The sequence below is a fragment of the Papio anubis genome, chromosome 1, assembly GCF_008728515.1.
Source record: "Papio anubis isolate 15944 chromosome 1, Panubis1.0, whole genome shotgun sequence".
Taxonomy (NCBI): domain Eukaryota; kingdom Metazoa; phylum Chordata; class Mammalia; order Primates; family Cercopithecidae; genus Papio; species Papio anubis.
The window spans coordinates 132,116,792-132,135,613 of record NC_044976.1 but is presented as its reverse complement, the minus strand read 5'-3'; the positions used below and the strand labels follow the sequence as shown (position 1 = coordinate 132,135,613).

The 18,822-nt window shown below is 37.6% G+C and overlaps 1 protein-coding gene across 4 annotated transcripts in view; it reads right to left on the bottom strand.

Annotated features, from left to right (window-relative positions):
- Positions 1–18,822, bottom strand: part of ATF6 (activating transcription factor 6) — a 200,166-nt gene that overhangs the window by 109,958 nt on the left and 71,386 nt on the right. For all 4 annotated transcript variants that reach the window (XM_003892980.4, XM_009185668.4, XM_021926202.2 and 1 more), the window contains 3 exons: positions 16,670–16,801; positions 11,546–11,659; positions 10,153–10,252 (listed from right to left, as the gene is read on the bottom strand). In XM_003892980.4, coding sequence (XP_003893029.1) covers positions 10,153–10,252; positions 11,546–11,659; positions 16,670–16,801 — 346 coding nt within the window. The remainder of the gene's footprint in view (positions 1–10,152; positions 10,253–11,545; positions 11,660–16,669; positions 16,802–18,822) is intronic.

Below are 18,822 nucleotides of genomic sequence, written 5' to 3'. Positions count from 1 at the left end.
GGACTACACTCCTGAGAAGAAGCTTCCAAAGTAAGAATCAGACAGGTACACTCACTGTTCAGAAATATTCTATCTTCTGCAGCCTCTGCTGCTGATACCCAGGCAAACAGGGTCTGGAGTGGACCTCAAGCAATCTCCAACAGACCTACAGCTGAGGGTCCTGACTGTTAGAAGGAAAACTATCAAACAGGAAGGACACCTACACCAAAACCCCATCAGTACGTCACCATCATCAAAGACCAGAGGCAGATAAAACCACAAAGATGGGGAAAAAGCAGGGCAGAAAAGCTGGAAATTCAAAAAATAAGAGCGCATCTCCCCCGGCAAAGGAGCGCAGCTCATCGCCAGCAACAGATCAAAGCTGGACGGAGAATGACTTTGACAAGATGAGAGAAGAAGGCTTCAGTCCATCAAACTTCTCAGAGCTAAAGGAGGAATTACGTACCCAGCGCAAAGAAACTAAAAATCTTGAAAAAAGAGTGGAAGAATTGATAGCTAGAGTAATTAATGCAGAGAAGGTCATAAACAAAATGACAGAGATGAAAACGAAATGACAAATGCACAAGCTTCAGTAACTGACTCGATCAACTGGAAGAAAGAGTATCAGCGATTGAGGATGAAATGAATGAAATGAAGCGAGAAGAGAAACCAAAAGAAAAAAGAAGAAAAAGAAATGAACAAAGCCTGCAAGAAGTATGGGATTATGTAAAAAGACCAAATCTACGTCTGATTGGGGTGCCTGAATGTGAGGGGGAAAATGGAACTAAGTTGGAAAACACTCTTCAGGATATCATCCAGGAGAACTTCCCCAACCTAGTAGGGCAGGCCAACATTCAAATCCAGGAAATACAGAGAACGCCACAAAGATACTCCTCGAGAAGAGCAACTCCAAGACACATAAATGCCAGATTCACCAAAGTTCAAAAGAAGGAAAAAATCTTAAGGGCAGCCAGAGAGAAAGGTCGGGTTACCCACAAAGGGAAGCCCATCAGACTAACAGCAGATCTCTCGGCAGAAACTCTACAAGCCAGAAGAGAGTGGGGGCCAATATTCAACATTCTTAAAGAAAAGAATTTTCAACCCAGAATTTCATATCCAGCCAAACTAAGTTTCATAAGTGAAGGAGAAATAAAATCCTTTACAGATAAGCAAATGCTTAGAGATTTTGTCACCACCAGGCCTGCCTTAGAAGAGACCCTGAAGGAAGCACTCAACATGGAAAGGAACAACCAGTACCAGCCATCGCAAAAACATGCCAAAATGTAAAGACCATCGAGGCTAGGAAGAAACTGCATCAACTAACGAGCAAAATAACCAGTTAATATCATAATGGCAGCATCAAGTTCACACATAACAATATTAACCTTAAATGTAAATGGACTAAATGCTCCAATTAAAAGACACAGACTGGCAAACTGGATAAAGAGTCAAGACCCATCAGTCTGCTGTATTCAGGAGACCCATTTCACATGCAGAGACATACATAGGCTCAAAATAAAGGGATGGAGGAAGATCTACCAAGCAAATGGAGAACAAAAAAAAGCAGGGTTTGCAATACTAGTCTCTGATAAAACAGACTTTAAACCATCAAAGATCAAAAGAGACAAAGAAGGCCATTACATAATGGTAAAGGGATCAATTCAACAGGAAGAGCTAACTCTCCTAAATATATATGCACCCAATACAGGAGCACCCAGATTCATAAAGCAAGTCCTTAGAGACTTACAAACAGACTTAGACTCCCATACAATAATAATGGGAGACTTCAACACTCCACTATCAACATTAGACAGATCAACAAGACAGAAAGTTAACAAGGATATCCAGGATTTGAACTCATCTCTGCAGCAAGCAGACCTAATAGACATCTATAGAACTCTCCACCCCAAATCAACAGAATATACATTCTTCTCAGCACCACATCGCACTTATTCCAAAATTGACCACATAATTGGAAGTAAAGCACTCCTCAGCAAATGTACAAGAACAGAAATTATAACAAACTGTCTCTCAGACCACAGTGCAATCTAACTAGAACTCAGGACTAAGAAACTCAATCAAAACCGCTCAACTACATGGAAACTGAACAACCTGCTCCTGAATGACTACTGGGTATATAACGAACTGAAGGCAGAAATAAAGATGTTCTTTGAAACCAATGAGAACAAAGATACAACATACCAGAATCTCTGGGACACATTTAAAGCAGTGTGTAGAAGGAAATTTATAGCACTAAATGCCCACAAAAGAAAGCTGGAGAGATCTAAAATTGGCACTCTAACATCACAATTAAAAGAACTAGAGAAGCAAGAGCAAACACATTCCAAAGCTAGCAGAAGGCAAGAAATAACTAAGATCAGAGCAGAACTGAAGGAGATAGAGACACAAAAAACCCTCCAAAAAATCAATGAATCCAGGAGTTGGTTTTTTGAAAAGATCAACAAAATTGACAGACCGCTAGCAAGACTAATAAAGAAGAAAAGAGAGAAGAATCAAATAGATGCAATAAAAAATGATAAAGGGGATATCACCACCGACCCCACAGAAATACAAACTACCATCAGAGAATACTATAAACACCCCTATGCAAATAAACTAGAAAATCTAGAAGAAATGGATAATTTCCTGGACACTTAACACTCTTCCAAGACTAAACCAGGAAGAAGTTGAATCCCTGAATAGACCAATAGCAGGCTCTGAAATTGAAGCAATAATTAATAGCCTACCAACCAAAAAAAGTCCAGGACCAGATGGATTCACAGCTGAATTCTACCAGAGGTACAAGGAGGAGCTGGTACCATTCCTTCTGAAACTATTCCAATCAATAGAAAAAGAGGGAATCCTCCCTAACTCATTTTATGAGGCCAACATCATCCTGATACCAAAGCCTGGCAGAGACACAACAACAAAAAAAGAGAATTTTAGACCAATATCCCTGAAACATCGATACAAAAATCCTCAATAAAATACTGGCAAACCGGATTCAGCAGCACATCAAAAAGCTTATCCACTATGATCAAGTGGGCTTCATCCCTGGGATGCAAGGCTGGTTCAACATTCGCAAATCAATAAACGTAATCCAGCATATAAACAGAACCAAAGACAAGAACCACATGATTATCTCAATAGATGCAGAAAAGGCTTTTGACAAAATTCAACAGCCCTTCATGCTAAAAATGCTCAATAAATTCGGTATTGATGGAACATATCTCAAAATAATAAGAGCTATTCATGACAAACCCACAGCCAATATCATACTGAATGGGCAAAAACTGGAAGCATTCCCTTTGAAAACTGGCACAAGACAGGGATGCCCTCTCTCACCACTCCTATTCAACATAGTGTTGGAGTTCTGGCTAGGGCAATCAGGCAAGAGAAAGAAATCAAGGGTATTCAGTTAGGAAAAGAAGAAGTCAAATTGTCCCTGTTTGCAGATGATATGATTGTATATTTAGAAAACCCCATTGTCTCAGCCCAAAATGTCCTTAAGCTGATCAGCAACTTCAGCAAAGTCTCAGGATACAAAATTAATGTGCAAAAATCACAAGCATTCTTATACACCAGTAACAGACAGACAGAGAGCCAAATCATGAATCAACTTCCATTCACAATTGCTTCAAAGAGAATAAAATACCTAGGAATCCAACTTACAAGGGATGTAAAGGACCTCTTCAAGGAGAACTACAAACCACTGCTCAGTGAAATAAAAGAGGACACAAACAAATGGAAGAACATACCATGCTCATGGATAGGAAGAATCAATATCGTGAAAATGGCCATACTGCCCAAGGTAATTTGTAGATTCAATGCCATCCCCATCAAGCTACCAATTACTTTCTTCACAGAATTGGAAAAAACTGCTTTAAAGTTCATATGGAACCAAAAAAGAGCCCGCATCTCCAAGACAGTCCTAAGTCAAAAGAACAAAGCTGGAGGCATCACGCTACCTGACTTCAAACTATACTACAAGGCTACAGTAACCAAAACAGCATGGTACTGGTACCAAAACAGAGATATAGACCAATGGAACAGAACAGAGTCCTCAGAAATAAGACCACACATCTACAGCCATCTGATCTTTGACAAACCTGACAAAAACAAGAAATGGGGAAAGGATTCCCTATTTAATAAATGGTGCTGGGAAAATTGGCTAGCCATAAGTAGAAAGCTGAAACTGGATCCTTTCCTTACTCCTTATACGAAAATTAATTCAAGATGGATTAGAGACTTAAATGTTAGACCTAATACCATAAAAACCCTAGAAGAAAACCTACATAGTACCATTCAGGACATAGGCATGGGCAAAGACTTCATGTCTAAAACACCAAAAGCAACGGCAGCAAAAGCCAAAATTGACAAATGGGATCTCATTAAACTAAAGAGCTTCTGCACAGCAAAAGAAACTACCATCAGAGTGAACAGGCAACCTACAGAACGGGAGAAAATTTTTGCAATCTACTCATCTGACAAAGGGCTAATATCCAGAACCTACAAATAACTCAAACAAATTTACAAGAAAAAAACAAACAACCCCATCAAAAAGTGGGCAAAGGATATGAACAGACATTTCTCAAAAGAAGACATTCATACAGCCAACAGACACATGAAAAAATGCTCATCATCGCTGGCCATCAGAGAAATGCAAATCAAAACCACAATGAGGTACCATCTCACACCAGTTAGAATGGCGATCATTAAAAAGTCAGAAAACAACAGGTGCTGGAGAGGATGTGGAGAAATAGGAACACTTTTACACTGTTGGTGGAATTGTAAACTAGTTCAACCATTATGGAAAACAGTATGGCGATTCCTCAAGGATCTAGAACTAGATGTACCATATGACCCAGCCATCCCATTACTGGGGATATACCCAAAGGATTATAAATCATGCTGCTATAAAGACACATGCACACGTATGTTTATTGCGGCACTATTCACAATAGCAAAGACTTGGAATCAACCCAAATGTCCATCAGTGGCAGATTGGATTAAGCAAATGTAGCACATATACACCATGGAATACTATGCAGCCATAAAAAAGGATGAGTTTGTGTCCTTTGTAGGGACATGGATGCAGCTGGAAACCATCATTCTTAGCAAACTATCACAAGAACACAAAACCAAACACCGCATGTTCTCACTCATAGGTGGGAACTGAACAATGAGATCACTTGACTCGAAGGAACATCACACAATCGGGCCTATCATGGGGAGGGGAGGGGGAGGGATTGCACTGGGATATAACTGATGTAAATGACGAGTTGATGGGTGCTGACGAAGTTGATGGGTGCAGCACACCAACATGGCACAAGTATACATATGTAACAAACCCGCACGCTATGCAATGGATAAATCAGAGAACTTAAAGTATACAATTAAAAAAAAAAGTCAAGGTATTCGCCTGTAATCCCAGCACTTGGGAGGCCGTGGTGACGGCTGATCACGAGGTCAGGAGATCGAGACCATCCTGGCTAACACGGTGAAACCCTGGGCTTCTACTAAAAAATACAAAAACTAGTCAAGGAAGTGGCGACTTCGTGGTCCCAGCTACTCGGGAGGCTGAGGTGCAGGAGAATGGCGTGAACCTGGGAGGGCGGAGCTTGCAGTGAGCTGAGATCCCAAGACGACTCCAGCCTGGGCTTATAGAGCCAGACCTGTCTCAAAAAAAAAAAAAAACCACAATAGTCTTCTAAAGACATTTAAGTACACACACACAAGATAAAGATAGTTTAAAAAAAAAAAAAAAAAAGGTCTGGTCTTTTTACCCAAATATTTGCCCATTCTGATGCTCTTCCTTCCTGTTAATCTGGGGGTCTATCTGGTATCATTTACCCAAGTCTTTTAAAAAAACATCTTTAGCATTTCTTACAGCACAGGTCTTCTGGAGACAAATTCCCTTGGTTTTCTCTATGTGAAAATGTCCTTATTTTGCCTTCATTTTGAGAGATGTTTCATTAATTTTCCCCTTTACCTTTTTTAAAAACTCAAAGTCTAGGAAGAGGATAGAACTATGAAATAGGACAAATCAAATCAAAGACATAATGCTTAGATACAACGGGTATTTCAAAGAAATGTCAGTTCACTAAAATTACAGAATATTTTATAAGACTTAATGTCAGTTCACTAAAATTACAGAATATTTTATAAGACATAATGCTCAGATACAACAGATATTTCAAAGAAATGTCAGTTCACTAAAATTACAGAATATTTTATAAGAGTTTTGGATACTCTTAGCAACTGAAAGATGTAAACTAGAAGAAAAAAAAGGTTGAAATGAGAAAAGAAAAAGGACAGCAGTTATAGGCTCTTTACACTAAGAAACAGAATTTTTTTTTAAATCTTAATATGCTTGGCATTGACAACAGCATAAAAGCAGAATAATTCTTCTCCTTCCTCTAACCAGGAACTTCTTTACTATTGACAAATATAGATTCTTCCCCATCATTCCCTTCTATAGTAGCTAAGATTCTCACATTTCCAAGCATATCTAAGCTCCCTACAGAAAGATATGTACCCAAAATAGCACAGAATGAAATAAGACTTTAAACTACACATCTCCTTCAAATGAACAAAGACAGTAAAATTAAAACAAAATTCTTTTTCTTACATTAGAATTCCTTTAAGATCAAACAATACCAAGCACCCGTTCCACAGTAAATGCTCTATTGATTTATCTAACGAACAGGAAAGAAAAACATGACAAATTACATGTAATGGTAAAGCCAAAAAAAAAAACATTTAGGGTAAGAATTGTAATCTAATTTTTCATTAAGTTCATTATACTAGCTGTGTGGGATTACCTACTGGCAATGATCTATTCCTGACTCCTGTGCTCTTCTTCTGTATAGTAAAGGACGGACGCCTGAAACCTATATCACTCAAACTATTTTGCCACCAGAGCTCTGGATATAATTTAGATTCTGCCAATAAGATACACTTGCTTCAGATGTGGAAAGCAGAAGAGAGACAAGGTCCATTTTTCCTCTGACCATGGTAGCAGCTGATGTGTTCGCTTTGGCAGACATGAATTTTTGAAGTACTAGACTCCACATTCCAATGCCAATAAGCAGCTTTGGGACTTTGGGGTATATGTGATATTGTGAATGACTACCTGCAGCCTCTATTAGTATTAACAACTAATAAAGTTGCCTACTATATTAGGTGAAAAAAGTTGTTGGAGAGGCCAAGGGAAGCACACAGTAGATTATTACAGAATTTCAGAATGTCAGAGTTTGAGCTCACCTGGACTAGCCCTCATTTTATGTATGAAAACAGTTCCATAATGGTTAAAAACCCACGTTTCTTATTATCCTTTTAATGTACTTTAGAACATAACACATACTGCTTCCAATTAGTCATGAAATAATCAGTTTAAGATGTTTCCATTAGCATGTAAACATGTAAACCTGGTGAAGTATTTCCCATCCAAAAATAAAACTCTTCTCTGACTCCTGTAGCTACTCCATTTCTCTATTCCCATGTATAGGGATCACCCTGAAATAATTTTCTTCACTTCCTCTATTATTACTTCCCTGAATCCACTTTAGTTGACTTTTGCCATTACCACTCCAATGAAAGAACTTTCACGAAGATCACTAACAAGTTCTCATGGTCAATTCCAAGGTAATTCCTCACTCTTTATCTTAATCATCATCTCTTAGCTCTCTTGGTCCCTGTAATTAACTGTTACATCCCCTTCTTTAATAACTTTCTTTGCTTGAATTTTGGAACACCACTATTTTACATTTTCTCCTATTTTACTGGCCAGTTACTCTTCTTCCTTTTCAAGTACTGGTTCCTCTTTCTCTTTCAGCCTGTAATGTTGGAGATGGCCCAGAACTTGGTACCTCACTCTGTTTTCTTTCCTCTGTGTTTCTCTCTAGGTAGTAGCACCACAAATTAAACTTCCAGTTTCAACCTCTCTCCTAAACTCCAGACCCAGATATTTGATTGTCCACTTGACTTCTCCACTTGAATGCCTAATAGCCATATCAAACTTAACACATCTAAAATTCTTGACTTCCACCTCTAACTACTCCTTCCCCAGGACTGGTCTCAGTAAATGGTATCACCAATCATCCAATACCTAAGCATAGGATTTATCATTATTTCAACAATTTCTATCAGCTTTACTTTCAAAATATATTTGGCATCCAAGTACTTTCTGCCACCTTCATGACTACCACACTAGTATGGACCACAAACAATCTCTCTCATCTAGCTCACTAAAATGGCTTCTTAACTTGTCTCCCTACTTCCAGTCATACTCCCCATCATGGTCCACGTCATGGAGTAACTACTAATTTTTTTAAATATAAATCATATCAAGTCACTCCCATACTCAAACCTTTCAATGGCATCCCCTCAAACCCAGGATGAAATCCAAAGTTCTCACCAAAGCCTATGAAGTTTTCTTTGAGCTTACATCTGCTGCCTCTCCAATCTCATCTACCACTCTCCCCTCAGCTCCTGCATTCCAGTTGTACTCAGCTTCTTCATGTTCCTTAAATATACAAACTGTTCCTTCCTGAGGGTCTTTACATTTGCTGTTCCCTCTGTCTAGAAGCTCTTTCTCCAGATTTTCCCCTAAATCTATTTTTTTTCTTTTTTAGACGGAGTCTCACTCTGTCGCCCAGGCTAGACTGTGTGATCTCGGCTCACTGCAAGCTCCACCTCCCAGGTTCACGCCATTCTCCTGCCTCAGCCTCCTGAGTAGCTGGGACTACAGGCACCCGCCACCATGCCTGGCTAATTTTTTGTACTTTTTAGTAGAGATGGGGTTTCACCGTGTTAACCAGGATGGTCTCGATCTCCTGACCTCATGATCCACCCGCCTCAGCCTCCCAAAGTGCTGGGATTACAGGCATGAGCCACTGCGCCCGACCCCCCTAAATCTTTACATTGTTATTTCAGTGATTTTTCTGCCTATGGCAAAAGCAATGTTCTCACCAAACCCTTGTCTTCTTCTTGAGCACACAGAAGATACATGATCCCAGTCTCTCTTACAGTAGGCTGGGCAAAGTGACAGAGTTTTAGCCCACTAAACGTTGGCTAAAAGCCAGGCCTGATTCTTAAAACATTTTGCACAATACACCAAACTCTTTCTTCCCTAATATCCCAAGCAAGAAGCAAAGAATTTCAAGTTGTTGGGACTACACAATAGAAGGAACCTGGATCCCTCACTCCCTGCTTGGAGAAACGCAATCCTAGAAAGTGAAGTCAAATTTTGTGCAAGTGAAAAAATTTTATTCCATTAAGCTACTGAGATTTTGGGGCTGTTAAAACAGCTAGCATTAATTACCTTGACGATGTTGTCTTAAAGTGGAACTTCTTCAGAGAAGCCTTCCCTGACCACTGAGTCTAGTCACTCATTTCTCGATTCAATTTCTAACCTCCTATGCTGCTTTGTGTTTCTTTAGAGAACTCAGCTCTAATTTTTAGTGTATTTATTTACTTGCTTATTGTTTAGCTCTGCACTAGAGTGTAAGATCCATTAAGGTAGGGACTATATCATACCCATTACTTTATTTCAGGTTCAAGAACAGTCCTTGGTTCATTATTGGGAACTTGCAGATGCCAGTTGCTGGTCTGAGTTCTACCAACAAATATTTGATGAATGATGGAATGACTTAATGGTGTTTTGTGGCAAACAGCATTGAGATAGAACACACATGTAACAGATTCTAAGTAAGACCTGTCATTAACCCAGAGTAGGACATGTCTAAGTTCAGAAATGCCCTACATGGATATGTCTTCATTTCCAAACTGCCCCATGTCTCAACATTCTCTTTTTGAAAAGCTCTAAGAAGAGAGGAGATAAGCAGTATTATTTATTATACCATTGTGCCAAAGACATTTGATATAGATATCCATGCATAGGAACTCCTGGCGTGAAAGTAAATTTGAAGATGAGAGCAAGAAATAGCATGATGCCTGATCAGGGAACTACTAATACTATAAAACCTAAACTAGTGCTATAAAACCTGGGAGGAGGACTTCAGTGGCAATGACAGCTGCATCAGAAGCAGCAGGAGACAGTGAGAAGTGTCTGAAGTTTAAGCTTACCAAATTTTCCAGGGAACAGAGCAAGCTGGGAGAAGCCTTCCAACAAATATGCCAACTATTGTTCAAAGACAAGCAGAAACAAACCTGAAGAATACGGGTTTTCTGTTGATTATTTGTCATTCTTCTTGACTTGGTCCTTTCCACTTCATGTCTATGAACCCATCCTCGAAGTTCATGATTTAACCTATAAAATATAGTTTAATTGATTAAACATAGAAATTAACTAAACACAGAAATGAATGTTTCACCCTGTGGTTGGAAATGAATCTAATCATTTGTAGGTTCTAAAGTGCATTCCAAGTGCCTGATGACTCAATATTGCTTTTTGATTTGAAAAAGTTGACACCTAATGTTATTTTTAATAAGACACGCATTTTCACATGGTAAACCTGTCAACCACGCATTCAAAATTCAAAGAAAACTACAGCTAAATACCTCCCAAATATAAACACTGGATGTTAAGGTTTTTCAACCAAAAAAAGTATTTCCTTGCCGGGCACGGTGGCTCACACCTGTAATTCTAGCACTTTGGGAGGCTGGGTGGGAAGACTGCTTGAGTCCAGGAGTTTGAGATTAGCCTGGGCAACACAGTGAGACCCTGTCTCTACAGAAAATTTTTTTTTAAAATTAGCTGGGCGTGGTGGCATGTGCCTGTAGTCCCAGCTACTCAGGAGGCAGAGGCAGGAGGATCACTTGAGCCTGGGAGTTTGGGAAAGCAGTGAGCTATGATCAAGCCACTGCACAGAGTGAGACCCTGTCTAAAAATAAAATAAAAGTCATAGGACCCCTAACAACAAATAGATGTATTAAAACCTCTTGAAAATCCTGCTTTTTTGGGAGAAGAAAAAGAATGAACTCAATTGCTGGGGGTAAAAAAAAATGCAAATTTTTCAACACAGGAAATAAAAGTGTAGCTCACATATAACTTCCTTTATTTTGCTTACTTTTTACAGCAGCTGTGAAGATGTTAAACTATGTTTATTTAACTGTAGTTCATTACTGCCTATCACAAAAAACCTGAGGTAGCTTTTGAGGTTTTAAGGATAAGGTCCAAAATCACAGGAAAAAAAATTAAGGGAAAAGCTGATAAAGAAGTGTGTACTAACGGTAAAGTATCTCCAGAATCACATATCCACAAATTATTATCTTCCTAATTAGAAGAAAAAGGTACTTTCTGCTATGAATGTTACCAACTATAAGCCTAACACCCTGAAATTGTAATATTAATTTCATTCTGTAGTTTTCAAAGAAGACATATTTAAGTAAGCAACCATCACATAAAATAGACCCATCACCGTATCTATCAGGTTGGTGGAGAAACTGGACGACTAATATGCCTACAGTTACCCAACAAACAATTCAGAGATTCTCTCAGTCACTTAGTGAACCCGACCAATTACTTGCCTAGGTTCCAAAGCGAAACATGGGAACCAACTCAGATGTTCTGAGTTGTTCTGCAATAATCTACAACACTCACCTGAGAGACTCTGTGGTGTTAATTAGGGGCTGACAAGGAGGTGGAGGAATATAAAGCAATGGTTCTTCAGTTAGCACCATCAGGGCTTTGTCATTTGAAACAGAATGATCATATCTGAAACATGGATGCACAAAGTTTGTTTCCTTATATCTTAAATTCCTAAGAAGTTTGCTATAAGAAAATCATCATTAGTGTTAACTTTTCATGGAAATATAGTAAACAGAACATACTGCAAGATAAAGTATAAAATATAAAAACTTATTTTACATGAAATGTCATTTTCTGATTTTCTACAGAGACAGGATGGTAATTCACATTTGTCTAGTCACCATTTATTAAGCAATTAATTTGGAATACGGGATACAATAACACATGGTTCATCATGTCTTCAGCAAGCTTAAGACATGCACAATGCTGCTGGTACAGAGGTGGTAACACAGTAATGGGGTAATTGAGGGGAAAATCAACCGGTATTATGTGACCAGACTAAAGTTTTGGGGTTATTCACAGTTCTACGATAATAAAACTGGATAGTACCCATAAAACAGGTAGAAGTGTGTGTGTGTGTGTGTGTGTGTGTGTGTGTGTGTGTGTGTTAGGGATAGGGTAAGACATAAAATGCTTGGCAGAAGAAAAGTGAAAGAGTTGAAAAGCCGAATATATACTATGGGATCATGGAAGAATCTGAACCACTAGTAAAACAACAGGGTGACTGACATTAACTAGTTACTCTATTTGCTTCAAAAATACATAGTTTGCTAGCCGTCACACTGATATAGATCATGTGAATTCATATCCAAGGTGTGATGTAGGAAGCAAAACTGGAGTTGAAAGTTAGAATTTGAGATTTACTGCTATTTGTGCTCTTCAGTCTGCAATCTTAATCTCTCCCACTAAGAAAACTTGCACCTCTCCTGAATTTCTTTATATAGGATGATCTGGATTTAGAAAACTAGATATGCTAATATCTCAAAAGAAAACATGTAAACATATAAAACTGAATATAGTGAGATTCACACTTTTCATTTATTCATTCAACAAAAAATTGCTGAATACCAACTGTGTGCCAGGTATTGTGCTAGGTGCTGAGAATCCAGTAGGGAATAAGAGAATCAAACTTTCTGTCCCCAAAGACCTTAATGGGGAAGATGGACCAAATAGAAGAAAATAAATGGATAAAATAAATCCAAACCCTGGTAAGTGCTATGAGAGAAACAAGCAAATGGTTGAAATGGAAAAGCAATGGTAGTATATACTTTAGATAAAATGGTCCGAGAAGGAGATGGTAGTTACATCAAGGCCTAAATGATGAGAAGAAGCCGCCTCTATAGAAACTGGGGTAAGAGCGTTCTAGGCGTAAAAGAGGCAGATGGGGGAAAGGTGGGCTCAAAGAACTTTAAAAAGACCACTGGCTGAAGAGTTGCAAGCAAGCGGGGAGGTAGAGGGGGAACAGGATGAGGTTGGAAAGACAGAGACCAGGTCATAATAAGGAATTACTAAATGTAATAAGAAGTCACAAAAATGTTTCAAATAAAGAAGTGATACATTTCAATTTACATTTATACCTTGCCATGGTACCAAAAATGGACTCAATGGATGCAAAAGGGGAAGCTAAGACACCAATTCGGAAAGAGCTATGGCAATCCTGGCAAGAACTGATAATGGCATGGACTAGGTTTGCGGCAGCAGAGACAGAGAGGGGTGGACCAATTCAAGACAATTTTTGGGAAGAATATCAACAACACTTGTTGAAAGACAGGAATCAGGATTTCTAGCTTAAGCAATGGAAAGGAAAAAACATAGCTGTAGAAAATCGGTTGGAAGTAAAAGAGGGAAAAGAACTGAGTTCCACAGTGCACGTGTTAAGTTTGAAATGTTAAAACAGAGATGTCAAAGAGACTATTGGATATGTGAGTTTGGAGACTCAGAAAAGAAGTCTGGACTGAAAATATAAATTTGAGAGTCATCAGGATATACAGATATGGAGTGTGCATGAAATTATGGATGAGTCGCCTAGGCAGAAAGAAAATTTTAAAAGTTCACAGTTCCAAACCTCGAGATTTGGGTAAAAAAGGAGCCCACAAAGATTACTGTGAAGGAGCAGCCAATAAAAAAAGGAAACTAAAAAAACGTAGCAATACAAAAGGAAAGTCTTTCAAGGAGCAAAAGACCCACATAGCCAAATGCTGAGGAAAGGGCAAGTAAGATGGCAGAAAGCACTGGCCCCTTAACAGAAATAATTTTGGCAAAGTGGAAGGTTAACTTCAAGTTAAAAGTTAGAGATATCTATTTATGCCCCATAAGAGAGAAAAGAAACAACAGCAGAGGATATATAGAACATTCTTCCCTGCAACTTGCACCAGGAATATTCTCAATGTCCTCTCTTGCGGCTGTAAGGGTTAAGCAGGTTTAAGTTGTTTGGAATAAAAAAGACATGTTGGTGCACAGGTAATGACTGCAAACACAAAAGGATCAGCCTAAAATGAAGCACTGAGTGAGAAGGAAAAAAAAAAATCTGCCTTGTGTTTGATAAATCTGAATGCCTGTAAGAAAAGGCTGCTTAGCACCTCTTCTTATAAATCTATGACATACGCATTATTTTAAAAATCATGCCTGCATACTTAGAAAAATACAAACACTGTAGTCCATGAGAAAAGTCCAAAACTGCCTTTGAAAATGTATTTCTGATCTGAACTCTAGTAACAATTTCTGCACATCTGTGCTAACTGGCTTTGTTCTATCAGCCAAAAATATTCTTCAGAAAAGAAAAGAAAAAAAAAAAAGTCTGATAGGGGAAATACCAGGACAAGGATTGGGTGGAGTTAAAGGAGAGAGAAAATCAGCCAACATGCAATCTGGAGACAATTAGACCAACATTACATTAGCCCAGAAACAGTCAGAGTTCGAGTCTGCTTGCAAACATTTTATGCCAAGAGAAAAAAAATCAGCAAATAAATCACTGAAGTAAAGGACAGTGCTAGGGAGCTAGAGTTAATGAGAATTCTTGGAGTAAAGATCAGTTCTGGGTGACATCTTATATATATAGGGTGACCATCCTTTCCCATTTATCCAAGACAGCAGTACTGATGTTCTCATGTAATTATTACTAGCAGTACCTTTCCTTCTTAAAAGTGTCCCAGTTTGATAGAACATTATATGGTCATACTATTTATATGCCACACATTTCTATGACTGAAAAAATATATGCAGTTAATTACTAAATGATATGCTAATACAATATTATAAACTATGGGATTAGAATCTACTTTTTTATTGGAACCATATCTCATAGCTCTCCTTAGAAAAAGAAACATAAAGTAAGCTGCATTAAAAAATGTATCGGTATCATGGCTGAAAATAGATAAAACATCTAAAATTCAGTTCAGAACACAGAACAAAGTAATATTAGGTGCTTTCAAATGTTTCACAAACATTTTTTGGTATCTTTTATTCAGTATTTATACTGATAAAAGCAAGAACATCAAATTAATGGACTGGCATTTTTTTAAATGTCTCAGGTTGCTGAATAATATTTCAAGAGACCTGCATGTAATCAAGAATCCATAATCTTTCCTGGGTTGTTTTTTTTTCCCAAGACCAGTAACCCAGATCATTCACTCGATGGTGACTTTGGAGTAGGGAGAGAGAAAATAGTTTGCATTCCATGTACTACTTTGAAAGCTGATAAATTTCAGCCAGAAAGTCATTCAGACTTCTAGGCTGAACTAGTATGATCAGACTACCATGCTTTCTGGGAGCCACCATGTTATCTTATGCTAATGTGAACAAAAAAGTGAAGGCTTCTATTTGCTGTAGTTAGTGCAGAAGAAATAATATTCTTGTAAAGCTTATCTGAACTGTAATTTCAAGAATTCAATCCATAACTTGTTCTATTCTTTAGCAAGAAGTCATCTCGACTCTTGTAAATCCAAAGGCTATTAGGTTTAAATTTAATTTTTGATGGATCTTATGTGGACACTAACAGAATTCAAAATTATAGAACATGTAGGGCAAACCTGGACAAATTATTTAGTAAAATTAAAGATACTATTAAACTCTACCAATACTCAAGGGCACTGTTAAGAGATCATCAAGGTCAATATTTAAGAAGTATGATGAATTTTGGCATGTAAAAACACAGGAAATGTTATGTTTTCCAACATTATGACATCTACCACTGCTATGCTGCATTGCAGCTACTGCCATAAAATCCTTTGGGTCCTCCACTGACTTAGCATACTGCATTCCACAAAAATAACAGTTTTTTCAGGAAGGCTAAGTGGAGACAAGCCTGCAGGATTGTGGTGATCATCTTTCAACAGTATGGATGTAACAGTAAAAATCAGAAAGAATGATTGCCCTATAAATCCTTAAAGAGATAAAAGTAAACAAATGTGTAATAATTTTCAAGCATTATATTTTGCAAGGGTTACCATACTGTGACCTCTCTTTGCCTTGTTAGTTAGTAAAGGAGCTGGCCCCATTTGGCTCTAATACAAATTCTAAATAACACAGGGAAATGTTTATCAAAAAGTATACAACTATAAAAATGTCCACTATACCTTCTTCTAGTTAACCTAATATGGAAATTCCATTTTTATGCAATTAAAGCCTTTTGCTATTGACAAGCAATATGGAAATTTATCAAGTCATTATTAAATTGCAACAAGGGAGGGATTCAACAAAGATCACAATAAATGAGTATAAATGATTTTACCTAATGACTGCAAATAGGTTCAATCATATTATTCCACCATATCATATCCATCCACAGATGAGACAGTAACAAATATTAGATGTGTTATATGTATAAACACATGATAGATAAAATAACTATTAAAGACATTGTATATAATATGTATATATTTCAATATGTATATTAATGCATACAAACTGAGATTTTAACATTACATCTATAGGAATTTTAAAACTACAAAAGGTTTCAAAGTAAATTTAGTTTTAGAATATTAAAAGTAAAATTTATTAATGGTTTCAGTAATTTATGTGTTCTGCTACTCAAAATGATACATGAACAATTTAGATGCAATGTTATACTACAGATAATTCTCTTGTTTCAGCTTCATTAAATCACTTAGGCCAAAAGATAGATGCATGCCATCTAACCTGTAGCTGTTTTTCTGGATGACACCATCTGATGTGTCCTGTGCCTCTTTAGCAGAAAATCCTAGAAGGTGCCTCCTCTGATTTGCAGGGCTCACACTAGGGTTCATTCTCCTGGAATCCTGTTCCAGCATGCTGAAAATTAAAAAACAGGAAATAATAGCTGAAATAAAAATACATCACACATATGCCTGCTACATGCAGCTCTGAAACAAACTACCATTTCTTTGTAGATCCATGCATGTAACAAAAATGCTAGGCATAGAAGCAAGTACAAACAGTGTACTGATGTGTTCAAATCTGTAGCATGGTAACCTGCACATATCAAAAACAATTTTTATAAGTATAAAAGTACCTTATTTATAAACTGTTTAAACAATAGTGTTCTATATGCTTTAAAAACTCTATAATTACATGCATATATGAAGTAGAAATAAATATAACACACCTAAAAACAAATTTTAAACTCAGATAATAACTGAAGTAAAAAGGCCTTCTGGATGGTGCAAACTGGTGTTTTCAATGAGGGAATACTTCAAATGAAGTGGGAATTATTCTCTTTCTCAATAGTCAAATTCATTATTAGCCTTTCACAATTCCAGAAGGCAGGGTATCAATTAAGCTAAGAAAAAATTATTTTTAAAATACTTCTATTTGTATTTATATGTAAAAACTTCTATTCTTTCTCCCTACCCTCCCTAATATATTCATTCATCAATGTATATCCTCTTCAGAGGCATAAGGATTTGGGGAAAACAACAAAATATATACATACAAGCAAATACTCCCTACTTACTTAACACTTTTTTTTTTTCCACAGGGTCTCACTCTGTCACCCAGGCTGGAGTACAATGGCGCAATCACAGCTCACTGAAGCCTTGACCTCCGGGACTCAAGCAATCCTCCCACCTCAGCCCCTCTGAGTAGCTGAGACTATAGGCATGTGGCACCACACCTGGCTAATTCTTTTTGTTGTTTAATTTTAGTAGAAATGAGATCTCGCTATGTTGCCCAGGCTAGTCTCAAACTCCTGAGCTCAAGCTATCCTCCCGCCTTGGCCTCCCAAAGTGCTGGGATTACAGACATAAGACACTGCGCCCAGCCTTAATTAACACTTTCAACTTATTAATAGTGCTTAGGAACTTGACTCATCAGTAAGATTTTGTGTGTGTTCACACTTTGTTTTATGATGCAACCCACATAATTTACACTACTCATAATCTTAAAATTCAACACAAAGGGAATCTCCCTAGAGAAGCACAAAAGATTGTATTTGGAGGGATAAAATGCAAGAGGAAAGTAAGGCTAATGAAAAAGGGTATAGTTAAGGAGCCTGTGGTTCTAAAGGAAAAGCCGTTCTTTGAGATGTAGTAGTTTGCCTCCAAATTTGGGGAAATCAGTGTTGGGGGAAAACAGGGAACAGACACGTCTCTCTAGAATCTTTTTCTGATCCCTTAATATATTTTCCATTCTCCTCGATTCTTCACCCCCAGAAATCACTGCTACCCAGTGATTCTCATATGGTATGCTGTAGCACCTGGGCATACTGCAAACTCTTCAAAGGTATACCACCAATTAAAGCCATTGTGCAAAATTTAGTTTTGCTACAACTGAGGCTATATTTCATTACAGTTGTATCTTTCAAACTAAATGTTTACCAAACCTTGCCACAAATGAGGTAAGAGGCCTAGTGGAACGTCTAACTAAACTTAAGAAAACTCACCCTGATGAGTATTTAAGAAAACATGAGAGAAGCAGAAAACAATAGCAATTTGGGAGGGAAGTCAAACGAAGAGTTGATGATAACTAAGAAATTTTATTTCTTCTTTTGGAAACTAACTTTGAAAAAAAGTGTTTACTTTTTCTTTCAAGCATGGTGCCAAAAATTCTACTTATGAAAGTAAGCTATGAATAAAATCAAAGTTAAGAACTTTCCCCTAAGTTAGAGAATCTCAATTCAACCCCTACCGACCCTGCTATTGTATTAGTGAAATATCCACATACTAATGTTCCTGTTTGGTGGAACACTTACTCCCTGACCCCTCCAGTAACTCTACCACCCTAATTATTAAGAGTTTCCCCTTGTTTTAACTAGAAATGTGCTTCCTTTTTAAAACACAAAAAAACAAACAAACTTCTACCTTTTGATACTAGTT